Below are 22,647 nucleotides of genomic sequence, written 5' to 3'. Positions count from 1 at the left end.
AGGATGGTCCAAAAATCACCCAAGTGGACAAATTGCAAATGGAATCTTTGATATTTGGGATTTTCCCACTTGTCTGATTAGTTTCAACACCATTTCATTGCATGCAACTTCATATCTCTGCATCTCATACATGTCACATACTTTCAAGAAACTTTGCTCGACCTATTCGAGGAATTAGGTGGACTGTTTCGACTATAAATATTAGGGCAGAAAAAACTTAAATGTACACCTTAATAACTTTAATTACACCAATATAGCAATACTTTTTTTTTCAATGATATAGCAATATTTTTTTTCAAAACTGGAATTTTTATTTTTTTTTAAAAACATTTACCAAGTCAGCCACAATTATCACGTATCCCTTAAATTTCTCCTTTTTGTTATATATTATCTCCCATGAAGAGAGATTTCATACAAAAATAAAACTCCCCTTCCCTACTAAGATCGACGATCCAAAATGCTTACCAATAATTTTTCAATTTTAATTCAACACAGCGGCGATGGGACACATCAGGTAATTGAATAAAAAACAGTTCATATGGTGTTTTTTTACGTGGTTGTATTTGATTTTTCATAACATATCGATTTTAATCTTTTTTGAAGTTATTCGTTTGGTTTATTTTGTCAATTTTGGTGGAATATAAATTCATATGATTTGGTTGATGTTCTGGAGCGTCGGTATGTTGGTTTATTTTGTCGATTTTGGTGGAATATAAATTCATATGATTTGATTGATGTTCTGGAGCGTCGGTATGTTGGTTTAATTATTAAATAATTATTAAAATTTAGCAATTGTTTGTGGAATAATATTGGGTTTTTTCAGAGCATCTGGTTTTTTTATTATTTTTGGTATTGATTCGTTGTTTTATATTAACGATTTTGGTGTAATTACAACAACTTCATAAGATTTTGGTTGTAATCTGATGTGTCGAATAGGTTTTTTTTTTTTGAAAGTTTTAGGTTTAATTGATTAATGCACCAACTAATATAAAACCATTAATTATGTGATTTAATTGGTATGTTGCATGCCCTATGTTAACAAATTGTATCAATAGTTTCTTTTGGTATGTGATATGGTGTACACATACAGGGGCGGCTCTAATAAATCGGTGGCCTAAAGCCAAATTCGAATGGAGGCCTTAAATTTGAATATATATTTTTTATGAAGTTTATTATAGTCAATTATTTAATCTTTTCTTGTGGCATAGTATTCATAATTTGTCAAACGTCTATTACTTCTTTGCTCTTTTATAAAAAGTTTTTATTTTCTACAAATAATACTTTATATTTTTTTTAAAAAAATACTTATAACCTATTTTTTTTAAAAAAAAATGAGGCCCCTCAAATTTTGGGGCCTAAGGCAATTGCTTTTTTTGCAAAGTTGTAGAGCCGCCCCTGTACACATATCAACTTCAAGTTAAATTTCAGGTACATGTATTTGTGTGTTTTGTTGTATTATTTGGTATATAAAATACAATTATAAAATAAATATTTTGGTACATTTTTGGTGTATTTTAATTATCTGAATTGGTGTAGATAATAATTTGAAAAATTGGTCATATGTTGATTGGTTGTATCCTGAAAAAAAAAAACAAATTAAAAATTTGTTTTTGGTATGTGATCTGGTACTTATGCTGGAATAGTTGTTTCTATGAATTGGTGGCAAATTAATATTCAGATCTATTTGTTGGTGTATTTTTTGATCTAAATTAGAATACCTTAAATGTCAAAATACTTATGGTACAGATTGGTATAATAAATTATTTGGTATCACTGTTTGTGTGAATTACCACAAGTATGCCAATTTATTATTAGTACAGTTGGTGAAAAAATTGGTCAATTACTAGAGTATATCAAAAACTTAGTTGTTTACCATCTATTACCAATGTAACTACCAAGCTATTAAAATGGATGGATGTAGTAAATTCATTCTGCAAAATTTAGCAAATTATTAAGAATTTGTATTTTATACAAGTAATTACGTGGATTACCTGAGTATTTGTAATTTCAACTCATATGATGATTTTGAGCATATGATGGCCGGACTATCAACACCATTACTTGTTTATTAAGCCTAGGGCTCTTATCCATTGGTGGAGGGTTAGAAATCTGATCAGAGATGAACTATGGTTAATTTGGCTGTGAAAAGATGAACTGCTTTAGTGAATTTTGTTCTTCAAACGATAAGAACAAAGAAAGATGGAGGGTTAGAAATCTGATCAGAAGAAGATGGATGGTTAAGGCGTTGGAAATAAGGTTTTTACTTGTAACTATGAATCACCTAGATAAGTAGACCATCTTTATTGATAACATGAAAGGTTTTATCAAAAAGGAAGCAAATAATTAAGATTCCAATAAAAAAGTCATTAACCGCATGGAAAGTAAATATCATAAACAAATAAACGTGTATACATGAGACTGTATTAGGAGAGATAATATTGATAAATAGGTATGTGGGGACAATGGGATCAACAAGAAAATAACAGTGTTAGAATTCAATACTAGTATCCTTTCAGAACACGTATAAAATCTGGAAAAAAAAAGTTGTAACAAAAAACAACGACGACTTAGCTAGGAATTTATTATCTTGTTAACATAACAAGTCTACAAGTTTTATTTAACTTAGGTAGTGAGGATAGGAGGAAGGAGGTCAGATTTAGTACCAACAACCTTAGCCTTAGTGTCAGGGAAGTACTCATTTCCATTTCCAGGCAGATCTGTGATCTCACCGTCGTTAGTAAGTCCGATGGGGTATCGAAGCAAGTGACCAGGAAGATCAGTTTCTAGACTCTCACTTGTGTACAGATCCCAGTATTTATCAGCTATTTCATTCACCTTCCTCACACAATCTTCGCTCTCTGGATGTTGGAACGTGTCATCGAGCATGCCCATATGCTCGTACCACAATGCCATTCGGAACCCATGAACTTGACCCCTTGCTGGTTGCCTACTCGTCGTTAAATTATGAGGCTGGTATGCTCCAATTGCTATCTCTGAGTCTCTTGCACCATCCATTGACCTCTGGTTAATGTTGGCTGATCCAACTATAATGTACTCATCATCCACTATTAAGAAATCAAAGTTAGTAACAAACAATGCTAGAGTATTTCTATAATGTATTACTTGCCAAATATTATAAGATAGAAAAGGAAATTGCTAACTACAACTTTACCAATCATCATTTTGGAATGAACATAGATCATGAAACGACGAGCTTCCTGAGCTCGTTCATAATCAGTATCAGATTCAGGCTTGTCTGAAGGTTCATATTCTCCACTCTTCTTCACCTCTCGATTACCAATACAGAAAAAAGTCAAATAATTCCTTGGGTGATCGTCGAGACCTTGATCTCTGATAGCCTGAAATATATGTTTATACATCATCTCCATTGTCCTCCTTTGCCAATCTAATATTGCTTGTACAGATGCACTGTCAGGAAGTCCTTCTGGCCACATTGGAACCAGAACATATACAGTAAACCTTTCTCCAGCTTCAATTTTACTAACGATCTTCAATGTAAGTTCTTTTGGAATGAGATGCAAAGCACCTACCTCCTCCACTTTCACATCATCACACTCCCAATCGTAACAGCTTCCGAGAAAATACTGATTTTCAATGTAGATGAAATTCTTTGCCCGACGAATAGCAGTAATGTAAGCATCTTGGATACTTCTATCGACTATGTTATTCTTCCCGCTCACTAGACCAGCCTTTACTGACTCTTCTGGTGTATCAGGAAAGCCGAAAGCTGCCCCACCATCAATCGATCTGAATAATTGAACATTCCATGATTCAGGATCATCAGGGTACATAACTGAAGATGGTGGAATGATAACATTGTCAAGCTCTCTTAAGTCCACTAGAATGTCTTTTCCGCCCTGTTTTCTCCATCTCTGCTCAAAATTATACAATACATCCCAAGCAATTGGTCCTTCAACTCGAGAATGAATGTCGTGCCAGGGCTCTCTAGGCCCTCCTTTATCAATCGAAGCTTCAGCAAAATTAGGTTGGTGGAAATCATCATGATGTGCTGTATCCAGTGTTCTAAAAAGTGAATGGAAAGGAGTATCATATCTCCCATCACAAAGATCAAGGCCACCAACGAAGCTCATAAGCCTCCTCGTCTCTGACTCTCCATTGGGCATGTCAGTATCCACTATTACGATTTTCTGGTGATGAGTAAACATTGCAGAAGTCTGTAAATCTTTAACTATGCTTCCACCATCATCAGGATCCCTAGGGCAAAGGACACAGTGCACATCAGTATCTTTAAAGTACTCTTCAGTTTCTTCGTCATGAGTGGCCATGAGACCGTCTTTCTTCAGCAGACGTACAGATGTTCTGTCATCCCATACAAGCATAAGGACTTTAACACCTTCCTTCGCCTTCTTCTTGAGCAGCTCTCCGACTGTGTCGTCTCCTCCAGGCTTTTCCCTCCTGGAGTCTCTCAACAAGGTTATTTCAGTATATACAGACCAACCAGTAATGTAAATCATGTGCTTTGCATTAGTAATAGCATCAAAGATATCTTCCCAACATCGATGTGGTTCATAATATTTACCCCCTGATAGAGGGATTTTCGGAATAAACTTATCAGGGATATGTGCATCTTGATACAAAGAAACGCGACATCCTGTTCTCTGAGGGAAGAAAGTATAAGGGACACCAGGATATTTAGAACTACCTATTCCACGTCCCCAATTACGATCACGACTGATTTCAAAATACTGTAGTGTCACATGGATTTTAGAACCTGCTTCAATGGGATTCTCGTCTTCATCCAGTATCTCAATCCACTCATCAACCTCTTCCCCTTCCAAAAGGTCATTAACTGGTAAATAAGCTCTTCCAATTAACGTTGCACCAATGGAATTGTTATCTTTGACAGTAAATATAACATTTTTAGCCATATGGGCACAGTAGATGTGAAAAGACTCATACCACCTAGGATTGTTTGGTTCATTTTCAATAACTCTTGTTCTTCCAACCCTTGCCTTTTCCAAATCAACTGTGGCATAAATTCTAGAAGCTCCTTTGCCCATACCTACCGTCTCCTCGACAGAATCTTTAATCTGCAATTATGAGATTTCAATCCATCAGATCATAACAATTATGAGAATATAAGTACATTTAACAGAATATGTATGTATAACCTTGCTAAAGAAGTTGCGACCGTGCTTCCCGTGCAGCCTATCGACCTCGTGTATCGTGACATGCAGAGTACCATGAAGCAGAATCGGAGCCATGTTTCACCTTCAAACAAAGGATTACAATATAATTAGTAGCAAATTAAATGGTGCTACAAACACAAAAATCATTGTTTAAGTTGAACTTACGTCAAATTTGGGAAAATAATCAGTGCATGCAAAATAAAAGAAAGATTAGTGCATTTAGACCTGAAATGTCACTCCAACAAAAGGAAAATTAAAGAGAGAATATGATCCGATGTTTGCTGTAAAAAGGAGTGATGTGGCGATTCGATAGGCGATAAAGCTGTGCGGTTAAAGAAATTGCCCCGTTGACATAGCAGAATGTTAAAAGGTTGACTGAGTAAACAGAGGTTACTAAACTCTAATTTAATTTGGCTTTATGAGAACCTGATTTTTATGTGCAAATTAATTAAATCAGATCCGTAATTGGATAAGGGTAAAAATAAGCAAATATTTATATATAGTGAATAACTAAAAACATATAGTAGTAAATATTTTAAGTAATATAGAATAAATAAATCAAAATCTCACAGTGCCCGCATTTTAGAATAATACTTTCAGATCAAAAGTAGTTCTCTATTCAAGAATATTGATTTATTACGTATACCATCTTAAATGGGATGATTTTTAATTTTTATCCTTTAATTAATACTTTAAGTAACAAAAAGTGGACGAAGATACATTTGATATAAATCAAACAATAAGAAAATCTCAAGATAAAATTCACTAAGCACAAGTTATGACTTATGTAATACAAGGTAATTAAGTTAAACAAAAGTCGCGAAGGCACAAGTTAGTTCCTACAAAATTTATGTTGATAGAAACTTAAGTTCAATTTTAGAACTCACAAAATTATTTCTTAAGAGACTTAACCTATTCTTACATATATGTCCACCAAAAGTTTAATCTTGCGCAATTAGAGCATAAATAAGGGTACTCTAACCCAAAAATTTTCATTAAATGAAAAAAAATTGCAAAATTAAAAACCGCTAATCCTTGAAAAAACTTGTCTGAAACGGGCAATAGCAAAAATTGGGCCTGCAATATGAATATGTACAAGATATATGACTTATAATTTATGCATGTCCCTTAAAGGCTTAAACGACATTTGTTGTATCTAATTCACACCGTGTGAATTTTTTTTTCTAGAAATAGATTTTTGTTTTTCACATGATGTCTAGTATCTGTATTGAGCTTCAATTAAATTAAGGTACACACATTGTAAGACCCGCAACTCCCAATGTGCTTTTCTTCACATCTTTAGTTTAAAGTGAAGAAATCTCAATCATTCCATCATAATCCATATTGAGTAAAAGTAGAGTTGCTTATGGCAGTAAGTTTGCTTTTTCTAAGTAAGCTTGTTATAAGTTCAGGTATGAAGGAAAATATTTTTGGTGTATGTTTACCTTATATCGTAAATAGTTCTCCAATTTAAATAATATTCACCAAAATGGAAAAAATTGACGATTTTCTCTTACTGTGAGTCATTTTTGTGGGTGAAGTTAATTATTTTCTTTCACAAGCATTACAACTTCAATTGTGCATGTCCCTTGCTTAAAATGATACTTGGACATTATTTTAAATCTTTATAACCTAAGAATATTGTCAAAATACATTTAGAATTAAAAAGGGCCAAGGAACCCAATCCATGACTTGATCATACCTTTAGAATTTTTTTTCCATAATTTATTTTTAGTATACAGAGAAATCATTTACCATATTTCATCTTCTTTTAAAACATAAATAAGAATTGGAAAATGAACCATAAACTGATATTTCTTGGCAAAACATTTATTTTTTTGCGAAAAAATAACTCAGAAGTACTGTAGTTAGTAGTTACTAGTTTCAACTATCATTAGTCATTTAATTAAGAGGAGAACTAGGGGGAGCAAATCCAACTAGAAAAATTCACATTGGGCTTAGGGATAATCAGGTTCGAACTGATGACTTTCACCACGTCAAGGTGACACTCTACCGCTGAGTTATATCCCTTCCCCACCCCGGGTGGACAATTAGCTAGAACAGCGGGTGCGTTGGTCAACCAATTAATGTGGCTTGTGAGGTACAACAATTATAAGGAAATAATCGAGTTAGGAGGGTCGAGTAGTTTCTTGGTCCTCAACTGGTACTTTTTGCTGCTCAAACCGTAGCTTGATCCTCTTCCCCAGAGATATCAGATGAGGGAACCCTGGGAGAGCCGCCGACCCAAAAGTTATGGAACTTGGGTGTGGGTCTTTTGTCGAAATGGAATCGTTTTTTCTTTTTATCTTTTTATTTATCGTGAATGGGGGAATCATTACACATAGTATACCAGATCGGCGTATTTTTTTGTTTTACGCCCCGTAACTCTTCCTTAGCGTCCAAGATCAGAACGAGCTTGCCGGTGGACCACTGTCGTCCCATTCTTGAGTGAGTTGGAGCGCATCCATCTTATCCACTGAACTAGCTAGAAGCTATCGCTTCGGGTCGGCAGCCCAAGCAAGACTTTATAATATATCCATATGAATTATGTCCCCTATCTCTATAAATATAAGGGAAGTGTTCCATTATTCCTCACTAATAATAGTGGAATCAACGGCGCAGAGTAAAAAAGAATGAAGACTATTAATAAACCAATCCAATAAATTCGCTCATTTTATAAGACTTGATGAAGAAGGGGGTATTAATTATTGAACCTATTCGGTTGTCTGTAAAACATAATGAACAATTTATTATGTATCAAACCATAGGTATTTCATTGGTTCATAAAAAGCCTAAGGGCATATCGGTTGAAGTAGATTCTTGTTTTGATCAATCAACACCCCTTCCCAAACTATACGCAGTCCCACCCTATAGAATGAATAAGGAGAGGCTTATCGATGACCTCACCCCCTCGCCACTGAAGTCTTAAAGGGAAAGCCAGAGAATATTTTTTAGAAATTATTTCGGATATTGAATGAGTTTTACGCCTACGGTAGATGGAATAATTAAGGTCACTGTTTTAGGGGGCAGTCCTGTGTAAATATTCCTAAAATGCGAATTTAAGTTTTATACTAATGTAAAGTTTTTTACAATAATATAATGTAGTTTAACTTATTTTCCAAATTTGTTACTCCTTTTATTTTATGAATTATCAACAACATAACAATAATAAGTATTTTATATAAAAATCTACATATAGCTGTCCATAAATTGTCTAATCATTCAGTACCATGTTTTTCACAACATTTTATATAAAATTCAAACTCAAATACTTATGGTAGTCTCTCCTAAGACCATTATTTTGATATATTTTTGAGTGATTTGATTTGAGAAGAACAATTGCGCCAAGCTGCCAGTATCGATATCTGGAGCAGCATGAACTATTTAATTTAGAGGTCCAATATCAGGTGAGATGGATTATACTCTGATATAATGTAAAATTTATTTTTGCACCTAACTCACCCTCAAAAGTTAGCTTAAAGAAAAGAGAATTGTCGAAACCTTATAAGTTATTCAAGGAAACCACCATTCTCATTAATGGTCAATGTGGACTCTTTTCATCTCCTCTACTCTTTAGACAAGTCCTTGATAAAAATATCAAGTAATTCATTTGAACGAAACATCCAACCCGCTAAGTGTTTTTTGGGAATGTCATCAATTAAGTATAATAGTAAATTGCCCAATAAGCATTTTTTAGACTCAATAAAATTTAATCAATCTTATTTTATATTTTACTTTCGTTACAAAATATAACGAAGTTTAATTCGACACTGCAAACAAACAATAAAAATGATAATAAAAAAAATTAAAGACATACCTTATGACTAATTATATTAAGGAAAAATCCTTTTGGCCAGAATGGTAAAAAGACTCATTCACACTATAAACTAGTTTCTTTTTAAATATTTTTACCCTTTTAACTTAAAAATTAAATATATTCTTGGGATCTCTATATTCTTCCATCATTTTTCCAACATATTAAAAATAATTAATGACATTAATTATTGAGAATTCCATAGTCAATTATGGAAAAGACTACAAATTCTACCAAAGAGAACATTGATCATTAAGTAGATTGGATGTCATCCAATCTGTAAAAAAAAAAAAAATTGTTTTCAAATTATGTTTTAAAAATAATAATTGTAACGTCAATAGTAAAAACAATATTTTTTGAATCACATTACATTCTTGTTGGTTGTATTATAATAAAAAAAAAAAATCTAATATTACAGCAGATTAAGGCCAAAATATTAGTGTTAACTGAATTTACTTAACACTAAATTTTTTTATTCAAACATAATAATTAAAAAAATACTTAATTGGAATTTGGAGGTTATTTTAGTAACAAATATAAGTAATGATTCATAATTTATCAAATCGACGTAATATAGGGGATAAAACTTGTATGATTAATAACATTAATATTTTATTCTCTTTGGTTCGACATATATGAACTATACACATGATTTCTATAACTGTTTACCGGGTCTAATGTATTTTGAGTTGTCATTATCTCAATATTTTACAAATTACATTTAAAAATTATTTAAATATATAGTTTAATTTTATTTAAATATAATAATTAAAAAAATTACTTAATTGGAGGTCATTTTAGTAACAAATATAAGTAATGATTTACAATTTATCAAATCTACGTAATAGAGGAGATAAAACTTGTATGATCAATACTATTAATGTCTGACTCTCTTTGGTTCGACAAGTATGAGCTATACGCATGATTTCTATAACTATTGACAATTACCAGATCTAATGTGTTTTGAGTTGTCATTATCCCAATATTTTACAAATTACATTTTAAAAATATTTATTTATATAGCTTAATTTTATTGAAACTTAATAATTAAACAAATTACATAGTTGGAGGTCAGTTTAGTAACAAGCATAAGTAATGATTCATAATTTATTAAACTGAGGTAATATAGGAGATAAAACTTATATGATTAATACTATCAATGTCTGCCTCTCTTTGGTTCGACACATATGAACTATATGCATGATTTCTATAACTATTGATATTTACCAAGTCTAATGTGTTTTGAGTTGTCCTTATCTCAATATTTTATAAATTACATTTTAAAATGATTAAATAATATAGTTTAATTTTATTTAAACATAATAATTTAAAAAAATTACTTAATTGGAGGTCATTTCAGTAACAAATATAAGTGATGATTCACAACTTATCAAATCAACGTAATATAGGAGAAAAAACTTGTATGATTAATACTATCAATGTCTGACTCTCTTTGGTTCGACACATATGAACTTTATGCATGGTTTCTATAATTATCTATATTTACCAGGTTTAATGTATTTTGAGATGTTTTCATCTCAATATTTTACAAACTACATTTAAAATTATTTAAATATATACTTTTATTTTATTTAAACATAATAATTAAAAAAAATTACTTAATTGGAGGTCATTCTGATAACAAATATAAGTAATGATTCACAATTTATCAAATCGACGTAATATAGGGGATACGACTTGTACGATAAATGCTATTAATGTCTGACTCTCTTGGTTCGGCATATATGAACTATACATGATTTATATGACTATCACCATTATCATGTCTAATGTGTTTTGAATTATCGTTATCCCAATATTTTATAAATTACATTTAAAATTATTTAATTATATAGTTTAATTTTATTTAAACATAATAATTAAAAAAATCCTTAATTGGAGGTCATTTTAGTAACAAATATAAGTGATGATTCACAACTTATCAAATCGACGTAATATAGGAGAAAAGACTTATATGATTAATACTATCAATGTCTGACTCTCTTTGGTTCAACACATATGAACTTTATGCATGATTTCTATAGTTATCTACATTTACCAGATTTAATGTATTTTGAGATGTCTTCATCTCAATATTTTACAAACTAGATTTAAAATTATTTAAATATATACTTTAATTTTATTTATACATAATAATTAAAAAAATTACTTAATTGGAGGTCATTTTGGTAACAAATATAAGTAATGATTCACAATTTATCAAATTGATATAATACAGGGGATAAGACTTATACGATAAATACTATTAATATCTGACTCTCTTTGGTTCAACATATATGAACTATACACGATTTATATGACTATCAACATTATCAGGTCTAATGTGTTTTGAATTGTCGTTATCCCAATATTTTATAAATTACATTTAAAATTATTTAATTATATAGTTTAATTTTATTTAAACATAATAATTAAAAAAAATTACTTAATTGGAGGTCATTTTAGTAACAATTATAAGTAATGATTCACAATTTATTAAATCGACGTAATATATAGGATAATAAGTGATTGAACGCTTTAGTTCTTCACGTAAGTGTTCTCAATTTATACTACGAAATCAAATGATAATATCAAGAATAAGAGTATGAAGTAAAAAGCAAAATATTTTAGAACATACATCTAAAAATAAGTTAAATGATCAGATTAAATAGGTTAAAATCAATGAGAACTCAAAATAACAAAAGGACCATCTTTAATAACCGGAAAACAAAATTAACCTTTAAGATGAATCAATATATCACGGTAGCTTTAATACAATCTTAACGTATTTTAGAACATACATCTAAAAATAAGAAAACTCGCTGATTTAAACATGAGTTGTCAAAATATATCATAAACAGTTAATTAATTCACTAAATCCACAAGATAGGAATACTTCAGCAGGAACAACTCCTCCTTAAATTCAGTTGAATTTATATTTTTATTGGAGAGGAAGTGATCGAGTAGAGAAGAAAAGGAAAAAGAATTAGCTGATTCCCTCAGCAATAATGCTACGTAAGAATAAGAGTGCTAGCGTTGGAATGAAGAAAAAATAGTGTCCCAATGTATAAGACTTTTGATATTCTAAGTCTTGGAATATGTGTTCTAATTGAATTGTAATTTTAGGGAATAACAAACACTTTAATATCCTTTAATTAAAAAATGAAAAAAAATCAATTTATTTTAGAATAGAAAGATTAATATAGTCTTTGTAAATTTCTGGCCAAATTTTAATCACATTTTTCTGACTGTTTAGCACTTCCCTCATATTAATTAGATTAATTGCTTCACCATATATACTACTCCATCTTTTTTCCTTTTGTGATAGTTACGGAACAGAATCCTAAAAAGGTAATGCATTTAATAATAATATTACTTACTCCCTCCGTCCACAATTGTTTGGCAGGTATACTAAAAATAGATGTCCAAGATTAATTGTCAATTTAAACAATCAAGAAATAATTAGTCACTTTTTTCCAATTCTGCCCTTAATAATAATGTAGTTCAATTGAAAAGTTATGGGGACTTTTGGTATTCTTGGTATAGTAGGGTTATATTAGTCAAATTACACCTTATATTAAATTTTCCTTGAGGGGTGTGCATGACCTTATCCTGACAAACAATTGTGGACGGAGGGAGTACTACTTAAATCCTCAATAATTCAAAAAAAGTGGCAACATTTTACGTGCTACGTCTAGTAGCAGCATTTATTTCATACAATTATTCAGTTACTTACTGGAAGCCATAGATGTGATTGAAGATGTGGAAATATCATTGTTTGTTGCAATTACTGATCAATCAGGTAGGTACGTACTACTCATTTCTTTTCATATATTCAGGCACTACTCTTTTATTTTTCTTCTCAATTTAATTCATTTGTTATCATCTAATAAATACCAACTGCCTTTAGTTCCTTAATTCTTAGGCCAGACTAAAAATTTAATCTTCTATTTTTAAGGAACTTGTTTTCGTAGAAAAAACGATTATAAAGTTTTTTAACCAATCAACTGAATATAGAAAAATAAAATAAAAAAATATTTTTTTCCCTCCATACGAAACACACCCTAAACTACTCCCTCAGTTTGTTTTTACTTGTTCACATCAGATTTTGCATCCCACGAAAAAAATAATAAATGAAGTGCATAAGTTTTACCATAATACCAATGGTTATTAGTATAGTAAATATGTTAAGAGCAAAGTATGGAAGGACAAAAAATATCGCATTTCTCTCTTGATATGTTATAGTGATAAGTAAAAATAATTTATTTTTTTATTGTAGTGGCTAAGTAAAGTGAAAAAAGAATATTTAGAATTCAATAATATCAATGTAGTCTTATAAATCAAATCTTTTCAAACACTTAGTACTTACATAAACATTAAATATCCTAAGTACTATTTAAAATTCAATAATGCTAATGCAATCTAAAAAAAATATCTTTTTAAAATATGAAGCTGCACTCTAAAAGATAAGGATCAGTACAAATGAAACAATATTGCTTTTTGCTCTTTTGTAAATTGTATTTATAGCTAATTTCATCATTACTACTCACATTATTTTGTTCATATTGATTAGAGTACTAGGACGCTTACTATATACTGAACAATCACTGATTTTTTCATTCATAATTTAAACTATTTTCAGCTACAAATAGTAGTATGTACCTCATGGAATTAAATGTCTTTAGATTTAATTATCAAACTATAACAATAGAACAATTATTACAGTGAAAGTCACTTTTTGGGTACATTTTTATACAATAATAGGGAGTCTCCAATATTAGGTTACAAAACTGAGCAACACAGAATTTTCAGCTAGTACAAATAATTTCCTCAAGTCATATATATAGATAGGGTAAAAACAAATATTTTTAATTTGTATTGTATTTTTCTTCATATTGTCATTGTATTTTAATTTACTAATCCTGCTTTTCAAGAACAATTAGTCATACAAGTCATACTTATCTTTTTATACCTCTAAAGATATACAATGTATACTAGGGGTGTGCATTCGTTTTTTTGGTTTGATTTTATACTATTCAGTTTGAGTTTTCGGTTTTTGGTTTTGAAGAAGTGTAACCCAATCCGAACCAAAATAAATTTGGTTTGGTTTGGTTTTTCTCTTTTTTGGTTTGGGTTTTTTCAGTTTGGTTAATCGGTTATGTCAATAATTAAAAACATAAAAAAGTTATATTTGCAATTTGGAAAAAATAATATATATATACTAAATTTCTTAAATATACTTTTTAATATAAATCACAAGTAAAACGTAAAACACAATACTTAAAAGTATATCAATTATAGATGTCCAAACATAAAATGTAACTAAAAAGGGACAAAAGTGGTTAACTCCAACTTAATTCTATATATATAATTCGGTTTTTTCGGTTTTTATTTTTCTAAATTCGAAACCAAACAAAAAAACCAAATAAAGTAAATTATAAATCCAAAACCAAACCAAAAATCTAAAAAACCAATCCAAATTAGAATTCGGTTTGATTTGGTTTGGTTTTTCGATTTAATCCAAATAGTGCACACCCCTAATGTATACTCCCTCAAATTCAAAATAAATGCATTTTTGGTACGTGACACGTTTAAAGACATTAATTAAACAATAATTTGTCAATTATTCCTTGTAATTGTGCAATTCATATTGAAAATACTCATAGGAAAATATAAAATAGTTGAAAACTCCATTAAAAGGGTAATTTTGAAAAAACAATTAATTTTGAACCATAAGAATGTACTAGAAATTCATTTCTATCGAAATGAAGAGAGTACAATTTAAATATTTTTGTAGGCTCCGTGCTTGATAAAATTATCTTTTTACTGTGGACCAAGAGCGGAGCTAAAAGAGTTTATATAAGTTTGATCAAACTCAAACCCAATAGCTTTAACTTAACCAAACGAAAACCTTAAAATTGTATAAATAATCTACTAAATTTTAAAACTCAATTACTAACATCTAATATAACCATAAAGAAATAGATCATGTCCATAACTCAATTTCAAAAGTTGACTTATGAAACAAGAATTATCTAAATCATATTAAAGAAACCATTCATTTACCATACTTTAAAAAATCTATATGAAAATCATGATCAACCCTACCTAGAAATTAGAATTTATAAGTTGATCATCGTAGCTCCGTCTCCGTCGTAGAGTAATAGGCCTATCACTTAATTTCATTCAAGCCAGCCAATAACCATCAAAAGTAGTCTACTCAGCACATGCTGCCAATCCAAAATATGGTAGTACTAAAAGAGAATTAAAGAAGAGATATTACTGCATGAATAGTGTGGACTTGTCTATAGTGGTAGCCTACTGGACTTTCAGTAGTAATTGAACTACTACAAATAAATCACTAATAATATTCTTACCAACCACTCATCTTCTTTTTCTTCAATGCTACCTCCTCACTATATTTCTAGCTAACACAACCTTCTTACTAAATTTAATACTATTAACTTAAATAGTATAATAATATGCCAGTAATACCACTGTCCTTGTAATCAATCCTTATATGTATCCATCTTTTATAAACTATTTCTCACACCTTCAACTGTACAAATTCTCTCTCCCTTGCTGCTCTTCTCCCTATCACTATCTCTCTGACAATTTTTTGCCCACATTCAAGTATGGTACAGGCAAAGAAGTTCAGAGGTGTCAGACAACGTCATTGGGGTTCTTGGGTTGCTGAAATTCGTCATCCTTTGCTGTACTTTACTATGCACACTCCACTCCATCTCTTTACTTTATTTTTAATTTCATATCGCTCTATATATTGATTGATCATCAGATGAATTTTGAATTTAAATTTGATGATTTTTATTTATATTATTATTTATTGAATAGTTATTATTTTTTGCTCGTAGGAAGAGGAGAGTGTGGCTAGGAACTTTTGAAACTGCGGAGGAAGCTGCCCGAGCGTATGATGAGGCTGCTGTTTTAATGAGCGGACGTAACGCCAAAACAAATTTCCCAGTGCAGGCTACTGATGAAAATAAAAAAGACAACTCTAAATCTAATAATTCGGCTTTATCGGCCGGATCATCATCATCATCACTCTCTGCTATACTTAGCGCCAAACTTCGGAAGAGCTGTAAATCGCCTTCGCCGTCGCTCACTTGCCTCAGGCTTGATACGGAGAGTTCCAACATTGGGGTGTGGCAGAAACGGGCAGGAGCCCGGCCTGATTCTAGCTGGGTCATGACCGTTGAATTTGGAAAAAAGAAGATCATTAATGATAACGAGCAGATGATTATTCCAGACGAAAACGTAACTTCTTCAAGTACGTTTTCGTCTCAGGAGAATTCGATCGAGATCAAAGAAGGCAAAGAATGTGGTGTGATGAAGGAAGAAGAACGAATGGCGCTTCAAATGATTGAGGAACTCCTCAACAGGAATTAATTAATCATAGTACCGTTAAATTTATTAGGTAAAATATGTTTGGTCTTTTACTATTACACGTAAAAAAGTGAAAAGCCTCAGCCCTCAGATATTTTTCCTACTAGTATTAAGGTACAATCTCTAATGTATTACTCTCTCCATCTCAATTTTATGTTATACTATTTGGATTTCGAGATTCAAATAAGTCCTTCTTTGGCCTAGTTTTTTCATATAATTTTGAATTATCGTGACTGACTTAGTTTTTAAACAAATAAATTATATTTCAGTTTTCTTTAAATTAGATGTTATGCCTAAATTTACCGTCAAAATTAAGTTTTTTTTTTTAATCAATTACCCAGATAGGGTGTATTGTATTAGCAAAAAGGATTAGAGGGGGATAGACCTGACCTTAATACAACATTGATCCATCACAAAAAAACTAGAAGGCTTACAAAAACTACTATAGAGCCTTCTGTAAATTTATGAAGAAGAAAGTAATTAGCTTACAAAGAAATTTGCTCTATCATATTTGCTCTGAATACTAGGCAATTGCCATTTGTCCAGTAGAAAGAGACCTTTAGCTTGTCTAGGGAGATTGGAATAGAGTTGAGTGATGAGCGTCTGGTGAGAAGAAGAGGCCAGTTTTGCTAAACAATCTGCAACTTGGTTTTCCTCTCTGAAACAATGTTTAATTTGCATTTGCACCCTTTTTTTGATGACATTGATGGAGTCAATGACTTGTTCAGCTTCATATTTGTAACTATATCGTTGGCGAGCATATTGACTATATTCATGGAGTCAAGTTCTAGAATAAAATTAGTGTACCCATGTTGATTACACCATTTTACACCGAACTCAACTGCCATGGCCTCAACCATGTTGCTATTTTTGCACTCAACGGGGAAAGAGAATGCCATGATCAAGTCTCTATAACTATTCCTTATGATTCCCCCAATGCCTGCCCTTCCAGTCTCATGTACATAGCTACCATCAATATTGATTTTTATGATGCCGTTTTGAGGATAACTCAAAATTAAGTTTTTTGACTCTCAAATTTGAACTATACCACGTGAATTGAAACATGAAAGGTATTACTAATATTTTCCTGCAGTCATTGTCATTGCTGAGTGTTATGTTTGTCCAATGTTGTGCAGCAATGTTTTTAAATTTAATTTGATAAAGAAGACATAAATGTTACTACTTACTCCCTTGGGATTGAATTAAGTATTGAAACGGCTTTCCAAAGAAGTAACATATGGATGCCGACTTTTTATATTGTGTTTTCAGCAATGTTTAGTTAAGCTAAGTGGGGCTAGCTGTGCAACTAAGATACGTCTGTATAATTGTATATAAGCAGCATCTGCATCATAGTGGGGCATAGAAAGTAAATGAGATGGGTTTCAATTTACGTATAGATCATCCTCTCTTTGATTGACAATTGTCTTTTAGTGTACTGTCTGTACATTAAGTATATATCAAGTCCTACACAAATTAAAGGCATTAATAAACTTATAAATTAGTTATCGGAGTTCTAATATTTGGCTAGTCATTTTTTGGGTTTTTAGTTGAGAAAATTTCAGAAATAACAAAGTTAATAGATATAACAAGGCTTTATAACTATAGTGATAAAAGTTTTGAAGCACCACACTCTTTGTCCAAGATTTCAGTTCCGTTTTCAAGGTTTTGCATAAGATCTCAGATTATTTCATATTGTTGGCTGAGGCCGGGGAGGGTGTTCAGTGTTCACCCAACCCCACTCAATTTTTTATTTACATGTCAATCTTTTACTCCATCCGTTTTAAAAAGAATGACCTGCTTTGACTTAGAGTGAAATTTAAGAAAATAAAAAGGATTTTTTAATATTGTGGTTCTAAATTAAAGTTATGTCAAATGTATCAAAATGTCCTTTAATTTTGTGGTCTTAAACATGCCACGTGAAAAGTTAAAATTAAAGTGTTGCCAAAAAAAGAAAGGGGTCATTCTTTTTTAAACAAACTTAAAAGGAAGAGAGAGTGAGAGTATATGTTTATATATATATATATATATATATGTAAATTTTGAATATTCTGAACAATTTGCAAAATGTTTGTTTTGTGGTCTAGGATCTAGGGCATTCAAAATGCATTCCAATATTTGATTCTCAAGAACTGCATTAGTTTTTATATTTTTTATTTTTTGAATTTCTTGAGTAAAAATTTTGGAACCACCTATGGAATTGTATATATACTAATTTTCTGGAAATATTATAAACGACGCGATGAGGAACTGATTTGTCATGTTCATAGATTGGAGGATGGTCAGATGATCAACACCCTTCATCAGGAAGTTATATTACATATCTCATTATTTATATATCTTCTTTTCTATTGTTGTGGTCGTTAGTTTAAGTAGAAGGTTGCTAAATCAGATGTTTATTATTCGTTGCACTTAACTTTTATATATATCTCATTATTTATATATCTCCTTTTTAATTATCATCGTCGTCGATCTAAGCAAAAAGATAGCTAAGTCAGAGGTCTATTGTTCGTCGCACCCAACTTCTATATCTCATATTTATAGATCTCTTTTTCTATCATTGTCGCCGCTAATCTAAGTAAAAGGTAGCTAAATCAGATATGTTATATTCGTCGCACCTGACTTCTATATCCCATTATTTATAAGGACAAAGGACAAATATACCTTCGAACTATCGTAAATGGTATGCAGATATATATCCTCCGTCATACTTCTGCGACATTAATGCCTCAGCCGTCCAAAATCTAGAGCAATCTTATCCGTGGGTCGGTAGATAAGATTATGCTGACATGTGTATGTCCGTCAGTATAAAGGGTATATATGCTCTAATTTTTGGACGGCAGGGGCATCAATGTCCCAAAAATATGACAAAGGATATTTGTATACCATTTACGATAGTTCAAGGGTATGTTTGTCCCTTTTCCCTTATTTATATATAGATCTTCTTTTCTATCATTGCCACCACCGATCAAGCAGAAGGTTTCAGAATTCAGATACCTAATGAACACATTAGAATGAGTAAAGGTCTAGTACAAAAATAAATACCGTGTATCAGGTCAAATTAAAAATGTATACCTTTTATAGATGTACTAATACCCTATATACATCAATCTTTAACACCTTAACGAAATTCCTAATTTTATCACCTCATTATCTAAGTCTCCAACTTGTTCATTTTTGTTCCTAATCTTTCAGGTTACGTCTTTTGAAAAGGTCACACAAGTATATCTATGTATGTTCATAGCATATAGTTTCTCACGATCCCGATCGAGTTTAAATTAAATATATATATTTTAAATATATTTTGTATTTGTAATAATAAAATGAATTAGAAGAAAACCAGGTTGTTGATAGCCTGGCAAGAGTTAGTCCATCCGTTCCTATTTACATTTCCCCATTTTAAGATTTTAAAGTCAAGTTTTCAATCAATGAACATGAATAATTTATTTATTTACTTAGTTTTTCTATGTCGGTGAAACGAATATTTTCAAGGCTGATAACTTTCAAGGGTAAAATAGTAAGAATATTGTCATTTCTGCATTTATTTTGTGAAATGACAAATATTAAGTACCATCTAATTTAGTAAGGACGACATATAAATAGTAACGGAAGGAATAATATATATGCTACAGATGGAACACGAAGTTCTGTATTTTAATTTGAATCCTTTCCCCTTTTGGTCAGGAGAAATCTGTATTAGGCCTTTTTAAGGGATAAATTTCACTGGAATATCCCTAATTGTACTTTAATAGAGTAAGTACATAATTTCTAGTTGACAAGTGATTGTCAATTAATAATTAGTATAAGTGGCAATTATGATGTTAATCGTGTATGTGATGTCGATTGGTTCACAAAGAGCAGAACATTTACCAATTTTGGAATTAAACATGAAGAGACACTAATAATTGGCACCAAATATATATATAGACGACGTTTACTTTATATTATTAATTTAGTTAATATAGTTGTGACTTGTGAGCAAACCCTAAAACAGTTTTCAAATAAATGTCTTAACTCTTGTCAAATTGTTAGCAAGAAATATTTTTTTTTATTGGGTGTCCGATATCCACAATAAACCATGCAAAATCTATTAAAGGAGAAATCACTCTTTAACATAATTTTTTTTATATCTATGATTCGAATACGAGGGATAAATAAGGGTGGACAGATCCTAAATATCATCACCGCATTTTTTATGGTGTACTATAAATTTAAGTTTTAACGTTGTTTGAGTTGGTTAATTATATGTGATGTGAAACAACATAGATTATTCTCCAAGTAGGAGAATTTTGTATCTATATGCAGATGGTAATTGATGTTTATTGTTTGGGAAAATGAAACTTCGATGCGGACAATTAATTTGCTATCGCCAATTAGGCAGACGACGCACCGTTACTCCCTTTGAAAGGAATAGGAGTACACTATATTACTTAGAGTCTGTTTGGAAAGGGAGTACACTATATTACTTAGAGTCTGTTTGGACCAACTTAACAGTTGATCAAACATATTTTAAAGTTATTTTTAATTTTTGAGAGTGTTTAATAAAGTTAAAAAATAACTTAAAATAAGTTTAAAATAATTTCGAAAGAAGTTAAAAATCAAAAGCAGGACTCTTCTTACTTTGTATTTTTGACTTAAAAATCATTTTGACCTTTTTATTTTTTGACTTAAAAGTTACTTTTCTAAGTCAATCCAAACGGGCTCTTACTCCCTTTCATTTCAATTTATGTAACTTATTCTTTATTTATTTAGAAAAAAAAATAGGGAAAAGGGTCTGAAAAATACTCCAACTTTGACCGAAATTGCTTGTTACGATATCAAACTTTGTGGAGGACCTTTTACCCATGCACTATTTAATAGTGTATTTTAAAGGTATACATGTGCCCATGTGGATACATTACTATTTATAATGATGTAATATTTATGATGTCCACGTGAGCACATATATAATCTTTAAAATACACTATTAAATAGTGCAGGAGGATAAAAGGTCATTTCCAAAGTTCGGTATTGTTACAACAATTTCGATCAAAGTTCGGATATATTTCAAACCTTTTTCCCAAAAAAAATACTACTCTTTTCTAAATTTCAAAATAATTTTATTTAGATCATTTGTTTTACTTTAAAGAGAAAATTAGTCTTTTGCAATGGACCAAAAGTTTTTAAAAAAAAATAATATTATTTAGTCTTTTTCAATGGACCAAAAGAAAATTAAGTTGCATCAAACAAGAAGCTAGTCATTTTCTCTTATATTTATAACAAAAGAAGAAATATTAAAGAGAAATTTATTAGATAATTAAGTGATATAACATAAGTGGTCACGGAAATAAAAAGGAAAGGGACCATATTGTTGAAGACTTGTCTAGAAAGTGGGTAAACACGGTGGAATTGGTATATGGAGCTTTCAAAGTTTGTTATAAATTACTTAAGTAAGGAATAAACAAGAATGTGGTGTAGATTCATTAAGGTCATAGCTTAGTCTTTTCTCTTTTTTTAACGTACGTAACGTTGATAATTATACTAATTTCATAATGACAACTAGTGGGGACAGTGTGAATTGTAGGTGGATAATCAATTTGTCAATTCTACTTATAATCATCAGTACCTTTCTAGTCTCTCTTTAACACAACACCATTAGCTGTTTTAACTATTTGATTCTCAACCCTAGTTTCTAGTAATTAAGATGGGAAAGTTGTAGTAATTGTTTTGTTTGTGGATCTGACTGCAGGATTGTAGGGGCTGCTCCTGCATGCGATGGAAAACAACATGGCTTAGCTTGGAGCACGTCTAGATATTCTACGATTAGATTTTTTTTTTCATAGTCTATATAAACATGATTTTTATTGGTGAATTTTTATTATTGCTTTCATTAGTCGTTATCACATGACAATAATAATGTACTAGCGCGTGACTTTGTGATATAATTAATTATTAACAGGGGCGTAGCCATGTGCATGTGAGGGTGTCAAAAAAAAAATCGTATATATTAGTAAAATGATACACAAAGTGATTAAATAATATATTCTGAACTTCTTTAACATAATAGGTTATCGTAGCCCAGTGATGAATTCCAAACTCCTTGAATGAAGTGTTTTGTTGTGTCAGGAGAGGCAAAAATTATACTATCTATGGAGCAACAGGAATTTGGTTACTTAAAAAATCATTTTTTTTTACTAGGCAAAAACTGTTCACTAAAAGCAAGGTGGGGCCTTCATTTTAATTTGTCTTATTCGACTGTAAACTATCGTAAGCGTTCGATTA

The 22,647-nt window shown here is 30.9% G+C and overlaps 2 protein-coding genes and 1 non-coding gene across 3 annotated transcripts; 1 reads left to right on the top strand and 2 right to left on the bottom strand.

Annotated features, from left to right (window-relative positions):
• Positions 1-2,571: 2,571 nt before the first annotated feature.
• On the bottom strand, positions 2,572-5,314 carry LOC125832563 (phospholipase D alpha 1-like). The gene is made up of 3 exons (XM_049511743.1): positions 5,154-5,314; positions 3,173-5,072; positions 2,572-3,065 (listed from the first exon to the last, which is right to left on the bottom strand). The coding sequence occupies exons 1-3, from the start codon at positions 5,244-5,246 to the stop codon at positions 2,623-2,625; spliced, it is 2,436 nt and encodes an 811-aa protein (XP_049367700.1). The 5' UTR covers positions 5,247-5,314; the 3' UTR covers positions 2,572-2,622.
• Positions 5,315-7,130: 1,816 nt separating this feature from the next.
• TRNAV-GAC (transfer RNA valine (anticodon GAC)) lies at positions 7,131-7,202 on the bottom strand. The gene has a single exon. It is a non-coding gene; the product is annotated as a tRNA-Val (tRNA).
• Positions 7,203-15,488: 8,286 nt separating this feature from the next.
• On the top strand, positions 15,489-16,427 carry LOC125832432 (ethylene-responsive transcription factor WIN1). The gene is made up of 2 exons (XM_049511583.1): positions 15,489-15,700; positions 15,858-16,427. The coding sequence occupies exons 1-2, from the start codon at positions 15,621-15,623 to the stop codon at positions 16,390-16,392; spliced, it is 615 nt and encodes a 204-aa protein (XP_049367540.1). The 5' UTR covers positions 15,489-15,620; the 3' UTR covers positions 16,393-16,427.
• The last annotated feature ends 6,220 nt before the right edge of the window (positions 16,428-22,647 follow it).

This window comes from Solanum verrucosum, unplaced genomic scaffold, assembly GCF_900185275.1.
Source record: "Solanum verrucosum unplaced genomic scaffold, falcon-dt-bn FXZP01000009.1, whole genome shotgun sequence".
NCBI lineage: Eukaryota > Viridiplantae > Streptophyta > Magnoliopsida > Solanales > Solanaceae > Solanum > Solanum verrucosum.
Note: the sequence above shows the minus strand (reverse complement) of the source record. Positions and strands in the feature narration are given on the sequence as shown.

Excerpts from the sequence above, each read along its gene's own strand:
- LOC125832432 (XM_049511583.1), top strand. The coding sequence starts at position 15,621 with ATGGTACAGGCAAAGAAGTTCAGAGGTGTCAGACAACGTCATTGGGGT. Across the intron at positions 15,701-15,857 it reads GAAATTCGTCATCCTTTGCT|GAAGAGGAGAGTGTGGCTAG; the intron begins GTACTTTACTAT and ends TTTTGCTCGTAG.
- LOC125832563 (XM_049511743.1), bottom strand. The coding sequence starts at position 5,246 with ATGGCTCCGATTCTGCTTCATGGTACTCTGCATGTCACGATACACGAG. Across the intron at positions 5,073-5,153 it reads GTCGCAACTTCTTTAGCAAG|ATTAAAGATTCTGTCGAGGA; the intron begins GTTATACATACA and ends TCATAATTGCAG. Across the intron at positions 3,066-3,172 it reads TCATTCCAAAATGATGATTG|TGGATGATGAGTACATTATA; the intron begins GTAAAGTTGTAG and ends ATTTCTTAATAG.